The sequence below is a fragment of the Oryctolagus cuniculus genome, chromosome 11, assembly GCF_964237555.1.
Source record: "Oryctolagus cuniculus chromosome 11, mOryCun1.1, whole genome shotgun sequence".
In the NCBI taxonomy this organism is placed as follows: domain Eukaryota; kingdom Metazoa; phylum Chordata; class Mammalia; order Lagomorpha; family Leporidae; genus Oryctolagus; species Oryctolagus cuniculus.
Window position 1 is genome coordinate 115,473,327 of NC_091442.1, and position 17,708 is coordinate 115,491,034.

A 17,708-nucleotide genomic window follows, 5' to 3' on the forward strand; every position below is an offset into this window, starting at 1 on the left:
AATCAGGAGCAGCTCCTGCAGCTTGTCAAGTTGGTGAGAGGCAGCTGGGTAGAAGCTGTTGCCTCCTCTCCCAGCGCCATATTGTGGGAGAGCAGATGCATAGAATAAGTCTTAATTCCAGTAACTTAGTCTAGTCCGAGTTGCTCCCCACAAGAGAGATCTGTAGCAGTCTAGGGCAACATAGTATCCACTTCATGCTGTGGGTTGTAACACAGCCTGGCTTTCAGCTTCTGTACTCTTGTCTTCCTTTGCAACATTCCTTAACTGGAAACAAAGTTGAGGGAAGACTGATGTCATTCCAGATACTGGCAAAGAGCTTGCACAGGAGGGCAGGGCTGTTAATTCCCAGCAAGCACCCCGGGTACGAGGCTGTGCGGTTCCAGACACCAGCCGGGCTGGGATCGGGCCCCACCGTGCCCTGAAGCGCGTCTGTGCCGGCTCAGAGCTCGGACCGCCCTGAACCTGTGTGCACCTGTTCACGTCTTCTGACGGCAGGTGTGGCCAGAGTGCCCTTGGCTCCGTGCGAGGTGACGCTAATGGGGCATTTGGACCCAGAGTGTGCCCGGGGTATGACTGGAGCCCTGGAGGCAGCTGGCTATTGTCCAGCCCTTCCTGCTGATATCAAAACAGCAGACAAACCCCAGAACAATCACCGCTTCTGTGTCTCCCTCCTCCCCCTCCCTTCTTCCAGATCCTACAGAAGGATTTTTGGAGAAACAAAAGAGGGAGCTAAATTCTGGGGGAAAGAGCACACCGCTCCTAACCCCATGAACACCCCTCTCTGCTCAGCCCCCTGCCCTGTTTCCTGCCTTCTCCAATCCCACCCTGCCACACAGCCCCCTCCTCTCACTCCCAGCTCCAAGAAAGCCCCTCCAAAGTGTGGTGGCTCCATTCTCCCCGGGTTGTCCTCCCCTAACCTGCACCCCAGCTTCCTCCTGAGCCCCCAGGCCTGCCCAGGCCCTTCCACACCCTCCACCAGCGCTGGGCCCCAAGCCCCGGGAGGAACAGGGGTGTCATGGACCCCACCCTGGCATCCTAGGAAAGCCCCTCCCCCACAAGCCTGATGGGGAATGACTGCCGGTGTTACCAGAGGCTCGTCCCCGTCCTGGGGCCGAATCCAGTGACAGGACAAGGACTGCGGGAAGGCCAGTCTGATCGTGAGCACCACTGCACACAGCAAGCATGTGGACATTAGCGGCAAAGAAGCTGTGCCCAGGGTCAGAGCACCTTCGGGTGCCGAGGTTAGCCCAGGGTCAGAGCACCTGCGTGCCGAGGTTAGCCCAGTGTCAGAGCACCTGCGGGTGCCGAGGTTAGCCCAGTGTCAGAGCACCTGTGGGTGCTGAGGTTAGCCCAGGGTTAGAGCACCTGCAGGTGCCGAGGTTAGCCCTGCCCCTGGTTGGGCTGCTCTGCTCTGCCTGTGAGAGCAGTCCAGATAAGAGTGAAAGCATTCCCACAGAACAAGCAAAAGGGGAAGCCAACCACGTAACCTCGACAGCGTGCTCTGTCCCAGCGGCCCCGAGAGCATCACTTGTCTGGACGCAGTGTGTAGAGCGTGCACCATGGGAATCTGCCGCCCTGCAGCTGATGACGGTGAGAACTGAGACCAGACCCCTGTCGCGCAGACAGGCCCCCGCCTCTCGCCGTCGCCCTCGGCCCACGGTGTCCTCGCCGGTCCTTTACCGGAAGGAGCTCACTGACTGGAGGGAGCGGCCCCGCTGGCCCTGCAGGGTTCTGATCCCCGCACTCAAGGCGCCATAGCTCCCCCAAGGCATAACCCTTGCTGGCCGGTCCTGTCCAGAGGGGTTTGTGAGCATTCCAGGCGGGGGCAGAAGGTGACTGCCGCTCACATGCAACCCCCAGACCACCCCGAGCCACCCGGCCACCACACGTTCCCTACGTGCACAGCATCGCCGACCAGGCGAAGGAAGGCCACGCGCGCCGCGGACCCGCCAGGAACTGTGCACGAGCTGACCACGCGCCCCTCAGCCCCGACCTCAGTCTCTGAGAATAAGAACCTTCTCCCCTACCCCTCGGGGAGCCTGGGAAGTAAGCTGCCCGGCTCCTTGCTCCGCGCTGTGCCGTGCACACCTCCCGGCTGTACCACCCCGTATCAGCGGCTGGCTTTCTGCGCAGCGAGCCAGCAGACCCAGGTTTGGGGGTTCTGTAGCAGCTCCTCCAGCTAGTTTGGGGGTGTTGCTCTACAACAGATGTGACCCCTGTAATGTTCATGTTACCCTGCACCCAGCTACGCCAGCAATCCTCACCACAGGAGACACACCCAGTGACATTGTGAGTGTGTGTGTGTGTGTGTCTGTGTGTGTGGTTAGAAACCTGTGGGCGGGGCCAGCACTTGGCTTTCTGGGTAGTGGGGAGAAGATGCTATTTTTTCCCCCAGAAACTTTTTAATTTAAGGAATACAAACTTCATGCATTTCTTTTTCTTTTAAAAAATTATTTTAATTTACTTGAAAGACAGAGTTACAGAGAGAGGTAGAGCCAGAGAGAGAGAGAGAGAGAGAGAGAAAGAGGTCTTCCATCCGCTGGTTCATTCCCCAAATGACCGCCACAGCCAGGAGCTGATCCGAAGCCAGGAGGCAGGAGCTTCCTCCAGGTCTCCCTCATGGGTGCAGGGGCCCAAGGACTTGGGCCATCTTCTACTGCTTTCCCAGGCCATGGCAGAGGGCTGGATTGGAAGAGGAGCAGTTAGGACTTGAACCGGTGCCCATATGGGATGCGGCACTGCAGGCTGGGGCTTTAACGGGCTCCAGCACAGCACCGGCCCGCATGCATTTCATCTTCAGGAATGTGGTGGTTCTTCCTGCCACACTGGCCCTCCCACCTACTCTCCCACTCCTTCCCTCCTCCCTATTCTCATTTTTATTTTTTTAAAGATTTTATTTATTTTATTTGAAAGGTAGAGTTACAGTGAGAGGGAGAGACAAAGAGAAAAGTCTTCCTTCTGTTGGTTCACTCTCCACATGGCCACAACGGCCGGAGCTGTGCTGATCCGAAGCCAGGAGCCAGGAGCTTCTTCCCAGTCTCCCACCTGGGTGCAGGGGCCCACGCACATGGAACATCCTTTACTGCTTTTCCAGGCCACAGCAGAGAGCTGGACCAGAAGTGGAGCAGCCGGGACTAGAACCAGTTCCCATATGGGATGCCGGCGCCGCAGGCAGAGGATTAGCCTACTATGCCACAGCGCCGGTCCCTCCCATTTTTATTTTTTACTAAGATCTATTTTCAGTTAACTTTATACCGTATGATTAACTCTATACTAAATGAAATTGTATGATAAAAACAAAGTCCCTCCACAGCCGAGACAAGGGCTGCTCCCGCCATTGAGCTCGAGGCGTCAGTTTCACTCCTGCAGACGATCTTTCAGGTGCTCTGCTGGTTTTCACAGACGGGGAGAAGATGCTATTTCGGGACTTGCACGCCACGGCAGGTGTCACAGGACCCTGTTACCAGGCGTGCCTCTTTCAGTTTCAAGCCCACTCCCCACACTGCACACACACACCAGGTTTCAGAAATAAGATGGCGCCAACAGGAAACGTTTCCTTTGCAATAAATGACAGGAAGCAGCGTGACTGACCGAATGAGCGTCATCCCTTCTGCTGGGGGCGTTCTTGAAAACATGGCCACGCGTGACTTCCTGGCAGCCTGCAGGCGGGCAGGATGCTGTCCACCTACGGTGAGGCTCCGCCGCATCAGGTTGATCAGGCGAGGTCTCTGGGGAAGGAAGGCGTGGAGTTCAGGCGTGCCTGCCTTCGGGTCTGGTGCCTCCTGACCTCTGTGCCTCGCCGCCACCGCAGAGCTGGGTCTGGGGACGCCTCCTTGGTGCAGGGTCACCGTTACCGTTTTCCCTAAAATAGATCTTACTTCTGGTGGCTGGCGCTGTGGCACAGCTGGTTAAGCCACTGCCTATGTTCATCCCAGATGAACATTGGGTCTTGTCCCGGCTGCTCCACTTCCAATCCAGTTCTCTGCTATGGCCTGGGAAAGCAGCAGAAGATGGCCCAAGTGCTTGGGCCCCTGCACTTGCGTGGAAGACCCGGAAGAAGCTCCTGGCTCCTGGCTTTGGCATTTGGGGAGTGAAACAGTTGACGAAAGGTCTCTCTCTCTCTCTCTCTCTCTCTCTCTCTCTCCCTTTCAAACTTTTTTTTAAATGCATCTCCTTCTAGTCTGGTCAGTGAACTATTTATCCATTTCTACCATTGTCACTATCCTTTGTCCATCTATTTTCAGTCAGAAAACTTGACCTTGAGAAAGTCCTACACTGGTAGTCAGTCCACTTTGGGCAGAGTTGGGACGCTGTCCCCCGCCCAGACGCCACCCGTCATCCTCTCCAGCTGTCTCTAGAGCACACAGCTGTGCACCGGGAGCAAAGTCCTGCCGGAGGATGCACTAGGCAAGAAGACAAAGGACACACTGCCCGCTCACTCCTCCAAACATTCTTCAGTGGGCGTTCTGTCCTCGGATGGAGTCCAACCACCAGAGGGTGGCGGTGTGTTTTGCCCACTCTCGGTCCACACAGCAAGCCAGGAGGGGTCCATGCAGGCAGTGAGTCTGTGGTCTCCACATCCAGCTCCCTCACAACTGTGCATCGTGCGGCAAGCACACACCGGGCCCCTGTCCTGCCTCTGCCATTGGCAACTGTCTGTCCTAAGCCATCTCTGCCCTCTTAGGAGCCTTTGTCCCCAGCAGTCTCAAGGGATGGCTGGCTTTCTCCTCCACCCTGGGACAGTGGAGACCCAGTTGGGGGGCCAAGCGCAGAATCAGGGACCCAGAGCACCCCTGTCTGGGTGTCTTCTCAGCGTGCCCCTCCCCCGGGCACCGAGTCCCTCATTCAGCTGGGCAGGGGTGCGGGTGAGGAGGCAGGGACCCCGCCTGCCCTGTCCAAGAGGGGAGGGGCATCCTTGGGACCCCTCTCCCTCCCTCCCTCTGGATCACTTTTGAGGGTGCTTGGAAAACCTCGTGGGAAATGGAGTGAAAGGTGAGGGTTAGCTGGGGGCAGTGCCGTCCGTGCCTGCACAGGGTCCTTGGCAATCTGCTGGAAAAGGCGCATCACGAAAACCCACGAGTGGGCACCCAGATAAACGCTTTGCACCCAGATAAACGCAGCTTCTAACTCTTTCTCCCCAGCTTACTTTCTCTTTCACTTCGCAGTCGCAATCCCATGGCTCCCGAGGGGCTGTCTCTGCGGGGAAGTCCAGCTCAGCTCTGCCCGGGGATGGGGGGGAGGGTCTGAAATGTGGGCTGAGCCACCCGGGGGCCCTCCCATCCCCAGCCCCTGCAGCCCGCCAAGGAAGCAGGAAGAAGGTGGGGCCTGCACTCAGATGGTGCCGTGAGGTCACTCACCGATACGGTGGCTTCCTGAGAGGAGGAAATGGAGTCCAGGCGCCCAGGACCGAGGGCAGGTCCGGGACAAGCCTGCCCAGGACACTACGGCCGGAATCCCCAGCACAGGTAGCCCCGCCTGCTCCGGCCCACGCCCCCTCAGCCCCCCCTGCACCATCTTTGCTGGTGGTCCCTGTGGTGCCTCTACCCTGGGCCACCTCCTCCTCCTCTTCCTCCCAGCCCAGCCCTGGGTCCTCTCCCTCTCTGGGCATCTCTGCAGCACCCAACATCCCCTGAGGGCCTCTGTGGCCCCTCCGAGACTCCTAACGGGCCCCCACCCCACCCCTGTCTCCACCCAGCTGGCAGGGGGTACCCCCCCATCCTGGAGGTGGGCTGCACCTCCCTGCCATGCAGAGGTGCCGGGAGGTGGAGGGGAGGATGAGGCTGGGGTTCTGTTAGTGCACTTTGTTGGGGTAACTGCTGTCACCCTGTCGTCACAGGCACACCACGGCGGAAGACGTAGCTCCCGGGACAGGGCACTCCTTCGTGTCTGCCACCACCCCTGTAGAGAGGCCCTAAACATGGCCACCACCTCAGTGGTCACCCTTCATCTTCCAGAACTGTCTCATTGCCGTGCAGGTTAAGTGGGGGACCTGACATCATCAGGGCAAATGCTCTTTTTTTTTTTTAAGATTTATTTATTTATTTGAAAAGCAGAGTTACAGAGAGGCAGAGGCAGAGAGAAAGAGAGAGAGGTCTTCCATCCACTGGTTCACTCCCCAAATGGCTGCAAGGGCCAGAGCTGGACTGATCCGAAGCCAGGAGCCAGGAGCTTCTTCCAGGTCTCCCACGTGGGTGCAGGGGCCCAAGGACTTGGACCATCTTCCACTGCTTTCCCAGGCCATAGCAGAGAGCTGGATCGGAAGTGGAGCAGCCGGGTCTCGAACTGGCGCCCATATGGGATGCTGGCACTTCAGATGGCAACTTTACCGGTTACGCCACAGCGCCAGCCCCCTGATGCTCTTTTGTTAAAGCGAGGTAAAAAAGAAAGCCTTATCCCCAACCACCCACTCCTGCAAGGTGACGCAATGAGCTATGGACATGGCCTGGCCGGGGTGGTGCTGGTGACGGAGCAAGGGCAGGAAGCCTTAGACCCACGCTGACCACTCACCTACACACGACAAGCAGGTCCCCAGTTCCCTGGAGCCCTGCTAATGCAGCCCTGGGCGGCTGGACACACCCCTATCTGAAGGGTCCCGCCACCAGCCTGAGCTCTCCCCGCTCCTCCCAAGCCTTCTCCCTCCTATCTCACAAGGTCCAGGCTCAGCCTCAGCCTCGGCCCAAACCCGGCTCATACTGTCATCTCGCGGGAGCTGCAGAGCCAGCCCAAGCCCACGCTCTATCTCCACAGCCCAGCTTTAGCTCAGACCCCCAGCCCCTTCTTGCTAGTCTGTAAGGGAGGGGCTCTCTCGCTCTCTCGCTCTCTCTCTCTCTCTCTCTCTCTCTCTCTGCCATGCGTTCCCCTGGGAGGAGGCCCTGCCAGGCTTCATCCTTCTGGTCTGGCTGTGGCTTCAAATGAGAAGACCCCGAGTGTGTCCGCGCCAGCTCTGGAATGTGGCCGGGCCCCCCACTCTGTGCCTCTGCTTCTCCATCCACAAAATGGGCCTGCCCTGGCAGGATGAGGGCAGGAGTCCCTGAGTTCAGATACAAGAGATCTTCAGACAGTCCTGGAAAATACATAGCGTGCGAAGACCCTGCATGGATTTCACAGCTGTCTCATCGCGAGATAATCGACTCTTTTCATTCCATTTTTCCATGGACCCTTGGAAATGCCCTCCCGCCAGGGGCTTGTGGTGTGAATGTACCCCTTCCCCTGATGTGAAAAGCAAGAGTGCAGAGACGCGACGTCAGTTCCAAGTGGGACTGAAATGCTGAGAGCTCTGATTCGGGGCTGGAGGGGCTTTTTCCCCCCTTTTGGTGCATTTTTCTCCTTTCCGATTGGGATGGAGGGATGAGCGCGCAGGAACATTGGGCTGCTGGGGGGTGTCCCGTGGGAAAGGCCGGAGCTGGGGCTGCCCCTCCTCTTCTTTGCTCCCCAGTCTTCAGTCCGGGCTGTGGAAGCCCCATCTGCAGTCCTCTCTCTCTCTCTCTCTCTCTCTCTCTCTCTCTGCAGTGTCCCTGGAAAATGGATCAGGCGGCTGTATCAAAAGACATTCTACTTTCACTTCCTAAACGTGCCCCGCGCCTTTGGCCGGCGCAACACCTTCCTCTGCTACCAGGTGGAAGGCAGCGGGAGCTCCTCGCCGGACAAGGGGATCTTTATGAAGCAGGTATCGGCCAGACTCTACCCACGTCCCAGGCAGGAGCTAAGCCAGCCAGCAGTGCAGGACAGACCAGCCGTAGGATGTCGCCGCAGGCTCTTCCCACAGCTGTCCCTGCTGCACTGTGCCGGGGCCCGATGACACGTTCAAGTGTCTGACTTGCGTCGAGACCAGCACTGTCCTGGAACGGCTCAGCGGTCATTTCAAACACTCTTGTGGCTGCCCCCCCCCCCCCCCGCCTCTCAGTCTTGCAGGAAAGAGCGTCTGCAGAAAGCTGGCCCTGCTGCCCCCACCACAGTCCAGAGTGAGGACCCACAAGGACGTACCCACCCACACCTCCGTGCCCCTCACTCCCTTGGGTGACCCCTGCAGCAGCTGGACACAGCCTCCGAGGTTTTGAGAGCAGTGCCACCTCCAGCAGCGCCGTGCACCTGCCCCTCCCAGACCTCAGACTTCTCAGAATGTCTCCGGGGGTGGAAGGGACTTGTGGGGTGGGCAGTAACACCTGCCAGCCTCGTAACAGACAGGAGTCCCGCACCACAGGCCCTCAAAGTGCTTGTGGAAAAAAATGGAATGAAAAGATGGTTTATTTTTTAATCAATATTTTTAAATCCATGTATCACTTTTTCATATTACATATTTTTTCACAAACTTTTTGGAGATCCTGCATACATAATTGACATTTTTCTAGTACCCATAGTTTAAAAAGTCAGGAGACGCTGGTGAAATTGCTTCCAATACTTTGTTAGCCCAATTTTTTTTTTTTTTGACAGGCAGAGTGGACAGTGAGAGAGACAGAGAGAAAGGGCTTTCTTTACCATTGGTTCACCCTCCAATGGCCACCACGGCCAGTGCACTGCGGCCGGTGCACTGCGGCCGGTGCACTGCACCGATCCAAAGGCAGGAGCCGGGTGCTTCTCCTGGTCTCCCATGCAGGTGCAGGGCCCAAGCACTTGGGCCATCCTCCACTGCACTCCCAGGCCACAGCAGAGAGCTGGCCTGGAAGAGGGGCAACCGGCGCCCTGACCAGGACTAGAACCCGGAGTGCCGGCACTGCAGGCGGAGGGTTAGCCTAGTGAGCCACGGCGCCGGCCAGCCCAATGTTATCTAACAGTATTGTGACATAGAATCCCTAGAAGATTCTTCGTGAGATCACTGGCAAATTTTTTTTTCCTCAGACAGCTCTTTGAAACGAGCTGTGTGTTTCACATGACCTGCATGTCTCGGTTCCAATGAGCCACGTTTCAAGGGCTCAGTAGCGGCCTGTGGCCACGGCTCACCTCTGGGACACACAGCACTGTGCCTGCGCCACAGCCAGCAGGCAGGGGACAAGTTGGCCAGAGCAGGGGCTGGGGTTCCTTGTTGAACGGGTGCCAGGCTGAGAATGCGGGGAGGGGACCCTGCAGGGCAGAGACGGCAGGAGCGAGGGGAGGACCCCCGGGGCTCCTGTCTGGGGACCCCCTGCCCACCCTACTCTGCCCGTGCCTCCGACCCACGGCTTCCTCCCCACCGTTCAGATGTGGCCCAGGACTCCCGAGTACCACGCGGAACAGTCCTTCCTCTCCTGGTTTGAGAACCGCCTGCCGCTCCCTGCCCAGCGGCCGTGCCAGGTCACCTGGTACCTGTCCTGGAGCCCCTGCAGCCACTGTGCCGAGCTGGTGGCTGCCTTCCTGGACACGCACAGAAACGTGAACCTGACCATCTACACTGCCCGCCTCTACTACCACCTACACCCGGAGTACAGGGCTGGGCTTTGCCGGCTGGTCAGCGCGGGGGCCCAGGTGGAAGCCATGTCCTTCTCAGGTGAGCGCCAGGGTGGAGTGGGGGGGCGCCGTGGTGGGGGCTTCTGCAGGGCCCCTGGGGGGACTGGGGAGTCTGTGCTGGCCCTGGGCCCTCACTGCTGTCTCCCCTTTTATCTCAGAATTTGAAAAGTGCTGGGAAGAGTTTGTGTACAATGAAGGAAACCCATTTAGGCCTTGGCGGATGCTGCGTCGAAACTACCGCGTCCAGGTGAAGAATCTGCAGGACATCCTCAGGTGAGTGGCCCCTCCTCAGGCCGCCACCCCCTTTCCAACCAGACCCCCGCTGCCCCAGCCTCCTGCCCTCACTGCTCCCGTGAGAGCCGCTTCCTTGCTGGCCTGCACCCCGAGGCCGCCCCCCTGCAGTCCCTGCCCCCCACGGGCTCCCTCCGGCACGGCCTGAGAACCGCCCCCCAATGGGTTTGCGCAAGGAAACCAGAAGATTCCGGAAGCATTCCCTAAGGCTGACTCGAGTTCCCAGAGACAAAAATAAATCGGGGCCGCCACAGGCGGATTGGATTTCCTTCTGTTCTGAGGCCTCTGTTCCGACCTGAGTGTGGCCACGTGGCCCCGGCTGTGCCCCCGTGCATCCGCGTTGGGACCCAACCCAAGGGCCTCTATTGAACTTGGCCACCCCTTTAAAGGGTCTGTCTCCAGAGGTGTTCACACTCTGGGGTGCTAGGGTTAGACCTCCCACCTCTGAACTTAGTGGGGGCAAAATTCAACCCAGGACGGCGACCGAGGGGTGGGAGGCATCTGGGCCCTGGCTCTGAGGGTCCTGACCAGACGCTGATCCCCGCTTCCACCCAGACCCCTTTGCTTCTCCCCACATCGTCACCATGCCCCGCCCACCCTGCTCAGCCCTGCCTGTCCCATTTCCCAGCTCCCCCCAGGGATGCAACTGGGGTGGCCACAGCCGCAGGAATGCAATGTGAGACTGGGCGAGAAAAGGGGGCTCAGGTGACAGGCTGGAGGCCACCAGAGCGCTTCCTCTGCCACACTGCCTTTCTAAAAAAATTTTAAGATTTATTTATTGAAAGGTGGGCACGGGGGAGGGGAAGGGGGAGAGAGAGAGAGAGGGAAAAAGAGGGATCTCCCATTCCCTAGTTCACTCCCCAAGCACCTGCACAGCCGGGTCTGCGCCAGGCCAAAGCCAGGAGCCTGGATCCTAACCCAGATCACCTCTGCTTCACACGATGCATTAGCAGGACACCCACGGGAAACAGAGCAGTCGGGACCGGACCCAGGCGCTGCAGTGTGGGATGCAGGCGTCCGCCAGCGGTGGGTTAACCCACTGCCCCACACACGAGCGCCCTCGCTCTGCCTGGACTAGAATTAACTCACTGGACTGAGGGGCTGCAGCCAGCCCCCCGGTCCCGAGTCCCACACCCCGGAGGTCACCTAGCTCCCCTGTGGCCAGCGTCTCCGCTATTGCGAGAGCTGCTGTCGGCCTTGAGGGTTGGTCTGGCCGGCCCACAACATGGGGGTCCCAGCACATGGGAACTGAGGCGGGGAACATGCAAGACCCAGGATGGGGGGCCAGGGCTGGTTGTGCCGTGTGTGCCATGAGCAGTGTCTCTGTGTGAGGTCTTGCCTGGTTGCCCAACCACGGGGCTACTGGCAATGAATCCGAAGCCACAGTCCAGAGATGGCGTCCGCTGTCTTCAAACCCACTGGAAGTCTCACCCGTTGGCGCCGGGGTGTCAGGAGTGGATTTCCAATTTGTGAACCTGGTGGCGCTAGCGTAACAGGTGTTGGAGGCAGTTCCTGAGTGGGCTGGAAATGTGGGGGCGGCGACATTTCTGGACTCCTGCCGAGGAGCAGTGCCCTCGGCTTTAGCCCCATGTCCAGATGCAGGTTCCAAGGCACCCAGGTCACATTTGCCCTGAGTCATAGGTCAGCGTCCAGAAAGACAGAGGCTGGTCTCCACGGGGCTTCCCAAGCCAGACTGTTCAGCTTGGGACTGGTGCTGTAGCATATCCCATATGGGCACTGGTTGGAGTCCCGGCTGCTCCACTTCCGATCCATTCCAGCTCCCTGCTGATGTGCCTAGGAAAAGCAGTGGAAGCACTTGGGCCCCTGCACCCACATGGGAGACCTGGATGAAGCTCCTGGCTCCTGGCCTCGGCCTGGCCCAGCCCTGACTGTTGTGGCCATTTGGGGAGTGAACCAGCGGATGGAAAATCTCTCTTCCTCTGTTTCACACCCCCCCCACACAGTGTAAATCTGCCTTACAGATAAATAAATAAATAAATATCTTTTTTTTTTTTTGACAAGCAGAGTTAGACAGTGAGACAGAGAGACAGAGAGAAAGGTCTTTCTTCCATTGGTTCACCCCCAAATGGCCAAAACTGCTGGCGCTGTGCTGATCCGAAGCCAGGAGCCAGGTGCTTCCTCCTGGTCTCCCATGCGGGTGCAGGGCCCAAGCACTTGGGCCACCCTCCACTGCACTCCCGGGCCACAGCAGAAAGCTGGACTGGAAGAGGGGCAACAGAATCCGGTGCCCCAACCGGGACTAGAACCCGGGGTGCCAGCACTGCAGGCAGAGGATTAGCCAAGTGAGCCGCGGCGCCGGCCATAAACAAATCTTTAAAAGTAAAAGACCATTGAGCCTGCCCATGAGCCTCAGAGCTCCAGCCCCAGGGTGCCTAAGCGACTGCTCTGTGGGAGCAGCGAAGCGCCCAGTTCTGTCCGTCTCCTGCTCTCTGTGCGAAGCCAGCAGGATGCAATGGGGCAGAGCAAGCGTTTGGCCAGGTGGTTGAGGTGTACGTGTCCCATAGAGCAGTGCCTGACTCCCAGCCACAGCCCGGGCCCCTGCTTCCAGCTTCCTGCGGGTGCAGACCCTGGGGGGCAGCGAGCTGGGTCTCTGCCACTCACGTGGAGACCACGATCGAGGACTCCTAGCTGTCACCTTTGGTCTGGCCCAGCCAAGGCCTTTGCAGGCATCTGGGAAGTGAACCAGCACAGGGGAGCTCTGTGGGTCTCTCAAATAATGTCCAAAAACCCAATGGTTCTGCAAGCCCACCTTTGCCAGGTCATTTTGCCACATAATATTAATTTCATTTAAAAAGCAAGATAGGGGGCTGGTGCCACAGCTCACTTGGCTAATCCTCCACCTGCGGCACCAGCATACCAGGTTCTAGTCCTGGTTGGGGCGCCGATTCTGTCCCAGTTGCTCCTCTTCCAGTCCAGCTCTCTGCTGTGGCCCGGGAGTGCAGTGGAGGATGGCCCAAGTGCTTGGGCCCTGCACCTGCATGGGAGACCAGGAGAAGCACCTGGCTCCTGGCTTTGGATGGCACAGTGCACCAGCAGTGGCAGCCATTTGGAGGGTGAACCAACAGCAGGAAGACCTTTCTCTCTGTCTCTCTCTCTCTCACTGTCTATAACTCTCTCTCTCTCTCTGTCTCTCTCTCACTGTCTAACTGCCTGACAAAAAAATAAAATAAAATAAAATAATTAAAAAAGCAAGATAGGGACAGGCATTGGGCACAGCACCAAAGACGCTAATGGGGATGACTGCCACACCCCCTCACAGTGCCTGGCTCAGGCCCCAACTCTGCTTCCCGTCCAGCTTCCTGGGAGGCGGCACTGATGGCCCTGGGGCTTGCGTCCCTATCATCCATGTGGGAGACCTGGGTAGAGTTTGGGCTCCTGGCTTTGGCAATCTCTCTCTCTCTCTCTCTCTGCCTTTCAAATAAAATGAAATTAAGTACATAAAGCTTTAAAGCAATACAAAGCAAGACAACAATTGGATACTCTGCAGGTTGTAATGACAGCTGGGAGGGGTGAAAACCAGGTGAGCCCTTCAGGCAAAGTCTCTGTCGCAGGGCTTTTTCCCTTCACTGCCTGGGGCACAGTCACAGAGTCGGAGCACACCCGAGTCTCCATCACCTCGCTCCCCAGAGAGGCAAGTTCTGACTGGACCTGTGGAGGCGCCTGTGGGAACCCCACAGCTGCCAGCTGCACGGAGGGCCTGGGCCCAGGTGGGACGTGCAGTTGTGCAAGGGAAGGGCATACCCACAGTTCTCAGGGAGGTGACACTGACAATGACAGTAGGGCAGCGACAGGTGCAGGGCCTCCCCGCGGCCAGACCCCCGTCCTGCCCCCTTCTCCCTGCCTGCCCTCCTCCCTTCCCTGCCCGAAGAGGAGGCTGGGTGACGGCAGGCAGTGCGCTCTGCCTCTCTGTTGTCTCCCTGCTGCACAGGGGCGCCATGGGTCTGCTCGAGGAAGAAACCTTCTGCTTCCAGTTCAACAACCAGCGCCGGGTGCCGAAGCCCCACCGACGCAGGCGGCCTTACCTGTGCTACCAGCTGGCCACGCCCACCGGGTCCCCGCTCCACAGAGGCTACCTGTGCAACCAGGTGTGTGCGGGGCGGGCGCAGGCGGCCACCAGGCAGGGCGGGCACTGGCACGCCCTCCCCTCTGGGCTCCGGGACCCTCGCCCAATTCGAACAAAGCTGTGGGTGCTTTGGGGAAACTGAGCGAGTGGGGGAGGGGAGCCCCTCGTCCCCAGCCCCGCCTCCAGCCACAAGCCCTCTAGCCTCTGCCGTCCACACCTCCCTCCCTCCCTCTCTGGACCCTCTCCAGAAAGGTCGTCACGTAGAAGTGTGCCTTGTTGACACGATCCAGGCCATGGGGCTGGACCCCGCCCAGAGCTACCAGCTCACCTGCTCCCTCTCCCAGAGCCCCTGCCCGCTGTGCGCGCGGAAGCTGCTGGACTTCGCCGGCAGCCACTGCAACCTGCGCCTGCAAATCTTCACCTCCCGCCTGTACTTCCACTGGCTCAGGAACTTCCAGCAGGGGCTGTACCTGCTGTGCAAGGCCCACATCCCAGTGACCGTCATGGGCCTCCCGGGTAGGAGGCAGGGCTGGGCTCGCAGGTCCAGGAGGGCGGAGCCTCTGGGGGCTGGGGCCCAAGATGTGTGACTCCACCTGGAGGGGAGAATTGGGGGGGGGAGCCCTGGGGAGGGGCGAGGGGAAGGGAAGGCCCCCCCGCCGCGGCTCCCACCCCACAGGCCTCACTGGCCTCCCTGCTCCATCTCAGAGTTCCGGCACTGCTGGAAAACCTTTGTGGACCAAGCGAAGCCCTTCCCAGCCTGGCGGAAGCTACCGGAATGCAGCGCCAGCATCAAGGAGCGGCTTGCGCGGATTTTGAAGGGGAGATGCTGTGCCCAGCCACCCACGCCCCTCCCTTCCTGTTCCTCCCCCCACCTCTCTTCTGGAGACCCCTGCCTTTCCCGTCTCTCCCACCAGGGCCTCCCACTCCCTCCCACCTCCCACCTCCCACCTCCCTCTCTCTCCCGCCTGCCTGGCCCCTTGTCCCGTCCTTTTCTCGTCTCTGTCTGCACAGCCACGTCTCCTTCCCTCAGCCCCTGCGGGTTCACACCAATGGGTGCTTCCTAATTTCTCTTTCTCTTTTAAGATTTAGTTGTTTATTTGGAAGGCAGAGTCACAGAGAGAGACAGGGAGGGACAGAGAGAAGTATTTTAGCTACTGGTTCACTCCCCAAATGGCCACAACAGCCAGGGCTGGGCCAGACCAAACCCAGGAGCCTTGAATTTCATCCAGGTCTCCACGCAGGTGCAGGGGCCCAAGCACTTGGGGCATCTTCCACCGCTTTCCCAGGCCACAGCAGGGAGCTGGATCGGAGTGGAGCAGCCGGGACACGAACTGGTGTCCATGTAGGATGCTGGCACTGCAGGCCACGGCTTTACCTGCCTTGCCACACTGCCAACCCCTCTCTTTGTTTTTTGATATTTATTTATTTATTTGGGAGGCAGAGTTACAGAGAGAGAGGGAGAGACAGAGAGAGGTTTTCCACCCACTGGTTCACTCCCCAGATGGCCACAACGGCCAGGGCTGGCCCAGACCACAGTCAGGACCAGGAGCTCCATCCGGGTCTCCCACGCGGGTGCAGGGGCCCAAGCACTTGGGGCATCTTCTACTGTTTTCCCAGGTGCATCAGCAGGGAGCTGGATGGGAAGTGAAGCAGTTGGGACTGGAACTGGCACCCACATGGAGGCTGGCATCTTGGGGGCAGCTTTACCCTCTGCCACAACACAGCTCCCCTAATTTCTCTTTTTCTCTCAACAGGTCTGGAGTCTGAGCGATTTGTAGGATGCCTCCAGCAAACTCAGCCTCAAGCGTAGTGACTGTAGTGACCGAGCGAGCGAGCGTGGCGTGGCCTCCCCGGGAGGGCCACCAGCTCTGCAGATCCCGCCCTCGCCCCAGCCCCAAAGACCTTTTGTTCTCCCTTCCTGCATTTCTGTTCTGTGGAGGAGGAGGGCTCATCATTTTATAATTGAAAAAAATACAGATGCTTTGAAATTTTGAAAAACCTAGGTTACTTTCTCAGGGGGCAATCAGGTGTTTTCCTTCATCAAAAAATAAGTAGGAATTTTTAATCCTCCAGCACCAAGAGAACAACGCACCGGGAAATCCCGTGTTGAGGCTGGAATTCACTCTGGGGTCCAAGCAGCCCCTGGGTCTGTGCATCTGGGTCCCTTCTCAGCGTCTAACGAGTACCCACGTAGACTGGGTCAAAGTTCATGCGAGGTGTTTGAGAGCAGGTGCGGCTGCCGCGCGCGGCGCCAGCTCCCGCGCCGTGGAGAGGCCTCTGTCTCTTCCTGAGACTCCTTGCTAACTGACGTGGCTACAGGCGGCGGAGCCGTCGCGAGGTCAGAGCAGGAGGGAGGTGGCTGTCCCGGAATGAAAGGTGCTTGCCTGTGATGCTTTGGCTGAGTCCCTGTCTGCGTCTATGTCGCCATTTCCGGTTCCGCTGGCTGGCACAGAGCAGCGGCCTTAACCCTGGCCCGGCGGCTGGAGCATCCTCAGGAACTCCACCCCCAATTCCTGTGGCCACCATGGAACATTAGGACAGCCAATCAAATGCATGCATGTGACCATTTAAGGGAGACAAAGAGGCTTAAAACCATATATAAGGGGGGAAAAAAACCTTCTTTGTTCAGGGCTCAGGATTTTGGATAAGAATTCCACCTGGGCCTTATGCCGGCATAATAAAAGACCGCTTCCTGTTAATAGGCCTTGGTGTCTTGAGTCAGTACACGAATCCTGCTACAATGTGAGCACCGGTTCGAGTCCCGGCTGCTCCACTTCCGATCCAGCTCCCTGCTAATGCACCTGGGAAAGCAGCAGAGGATGGCGCAAGTCCTTGGGCCCCTGCACCCGCATGGGAGATCCAGAAGAAGCTCCTGGCTCCTGGCTTCAAACTGGGCCAGCTCCGACCATTGCAACCATTTGGGGAGAGAACTGGCAGATGGAAGATTCTCTGCCTCTCTCTCTCTCTCTCTCAACTGCCTTTCAAATAAATAACTAAATCCAAATAAAAAGAAAGAAAGAAAGAAAGAAAGAAAGAAAGAAAGAAAGAAAGAAAGAAAGAAAGAAAGAAAGAAAGAAAGAAAGAAAAGGAAGGGATGATAGCATCCAGGCAGCCCAGCTTTCAGAAGGCAAATAGAATGATAAAAGGTTTTTTTTTTTTAAGATTTATTTACATTTTAAAGTCAGAGTTACAGAGAGAGAGAGGGAGAGGGAGAGAGAGAGCTCTTCCATCTGCTGGTTCACTCCCCAGATGGCCACAACGGCCAGGGCTGGGCCAGACTGAAGGCAGGAGCCAGGAGCTTCTTCTGGGTGTCCCACACAGATGGCAGGGGCCCAAGCCCCTGGGACATCTTCTGCTGACTTCCTGGGCATGTAGCAAGGAGCTGAATTGGGAGTGGAGCAGCCAGGTCTCAAACCAGCACCCACACGGGACGCTGGTGCTGCAGACAGAGGCTTTACCTGCTACACCGTAGCGCCGGGCCCCTGAAAAAGTGTTTTTGAAAAGAGGAGAGACCGGTGCCGCGGCTCACTAGGCTAATCCTCCACCTGCAGTGCCGACACACCGGGTTCTAGTCCCGGTCGGGGTGCCAGATTCTGTCCTAGTTGCCCCTCTTCCAGGCCAGCCCTCTGCTGTGGCCCGGGAGTGCAGTGGAGGATGGCCCAAGTGCTTGGGCCCTGCACCCCATGGGAGACCAGGAGAAGCACCTGGCTCCTGCCATCGGATCAGCGTGGTGCGCCGGCTGCAGCGGCCATTGGAGGGTGAACCAATGGCAAAAGGAAGACCTTTCTCTCTGTCTCTCTCTCTCACTGTCCACTCTGCCTGTCAAAAAATAAAAAAAGAGAGCCGGCGCCGTGGCTCAATAGGCTAATCCTCCACCTTGCGGCGCCGGCACACCGGGTTCTAGTCCCGGTTG

At 58.3% G+C, this 17,708-nt stretch overlaps 1 protein-coding gene and 1 long non-coding RNA gene across 6 annotated transcripts; one reads left to right on the plus strand and one right to left on the minus strand.

Moving 5' to 3' along the window:
- Positions 1–2,430: 2,430 nt before the first annotated feature.
- Positions 2,431–5,333, minus strand: LOC103348386 (uncharacterized). Of its 2 annotated transcripts, XR_516801.4 has the most exons (3): positions 5,147–5,288; positions 3,592–3,728; positions 2,431–2,682 (listed from the first exon to the last, which is right to left on the minus strand). It is a non-coding gene; the product is annotated as an uncharacterized lncRNA (long non-coding RNA). The 2 variants fall into 2 exon arrangements; XR_011380288.1 differs by lacking the exon at positions 3,592–3,728 and having other exon boundaries at positions 5,147–5,333.
- On the plus strand, positions 5,157–15,793 carry LOC100340649 (DNA dC->dU-editing enzyme APOBEC-3H). Of its 4 annotated transcripts, XM_070052943.1 has the most exons (9): positions 5,157–5,465; positions 6,237–6,374; positions 7,510–7,666; positions 9,175–9,460; positions 9,579–9,693; positions 13,661–13,817; positions 14,044–14,311; positions 14,501–14,611; positions 15,548–15,793. In XM_070052943.1, exons 3-9 carry the CDS (start codon positions 7,658–7,660, stop codon positions 15,571–15,573), a joined length of 972 nt encoding a protein of 323 aa, XP_069909044.1. In that variant the 5' UTR covers positions 5,157–5,465; positions 6,237–6,374; positions 7,510–7,657; the 3' UTR covers positions 15,574–15,793. The 4 variants fall into 4 exon arrangements, with proteins under 4 accessions (XP_069909044.1, XP_069909041.1, XP_069909043.1 ...); XM_070052940.1 differs by lacking the exon at positions 6,237–6,374 and having other exon boundaries at positions 5,158–5,465; XM_070052942.1 differs by lacking the exon at positions 6,237–6,374 and having other exon boundaries at positions 5,158–5,465; positions 14,244–14,311.
- The last annotated feature ends 1,915 nt before the right edge of the window (positions 15,794–17,708 follow it).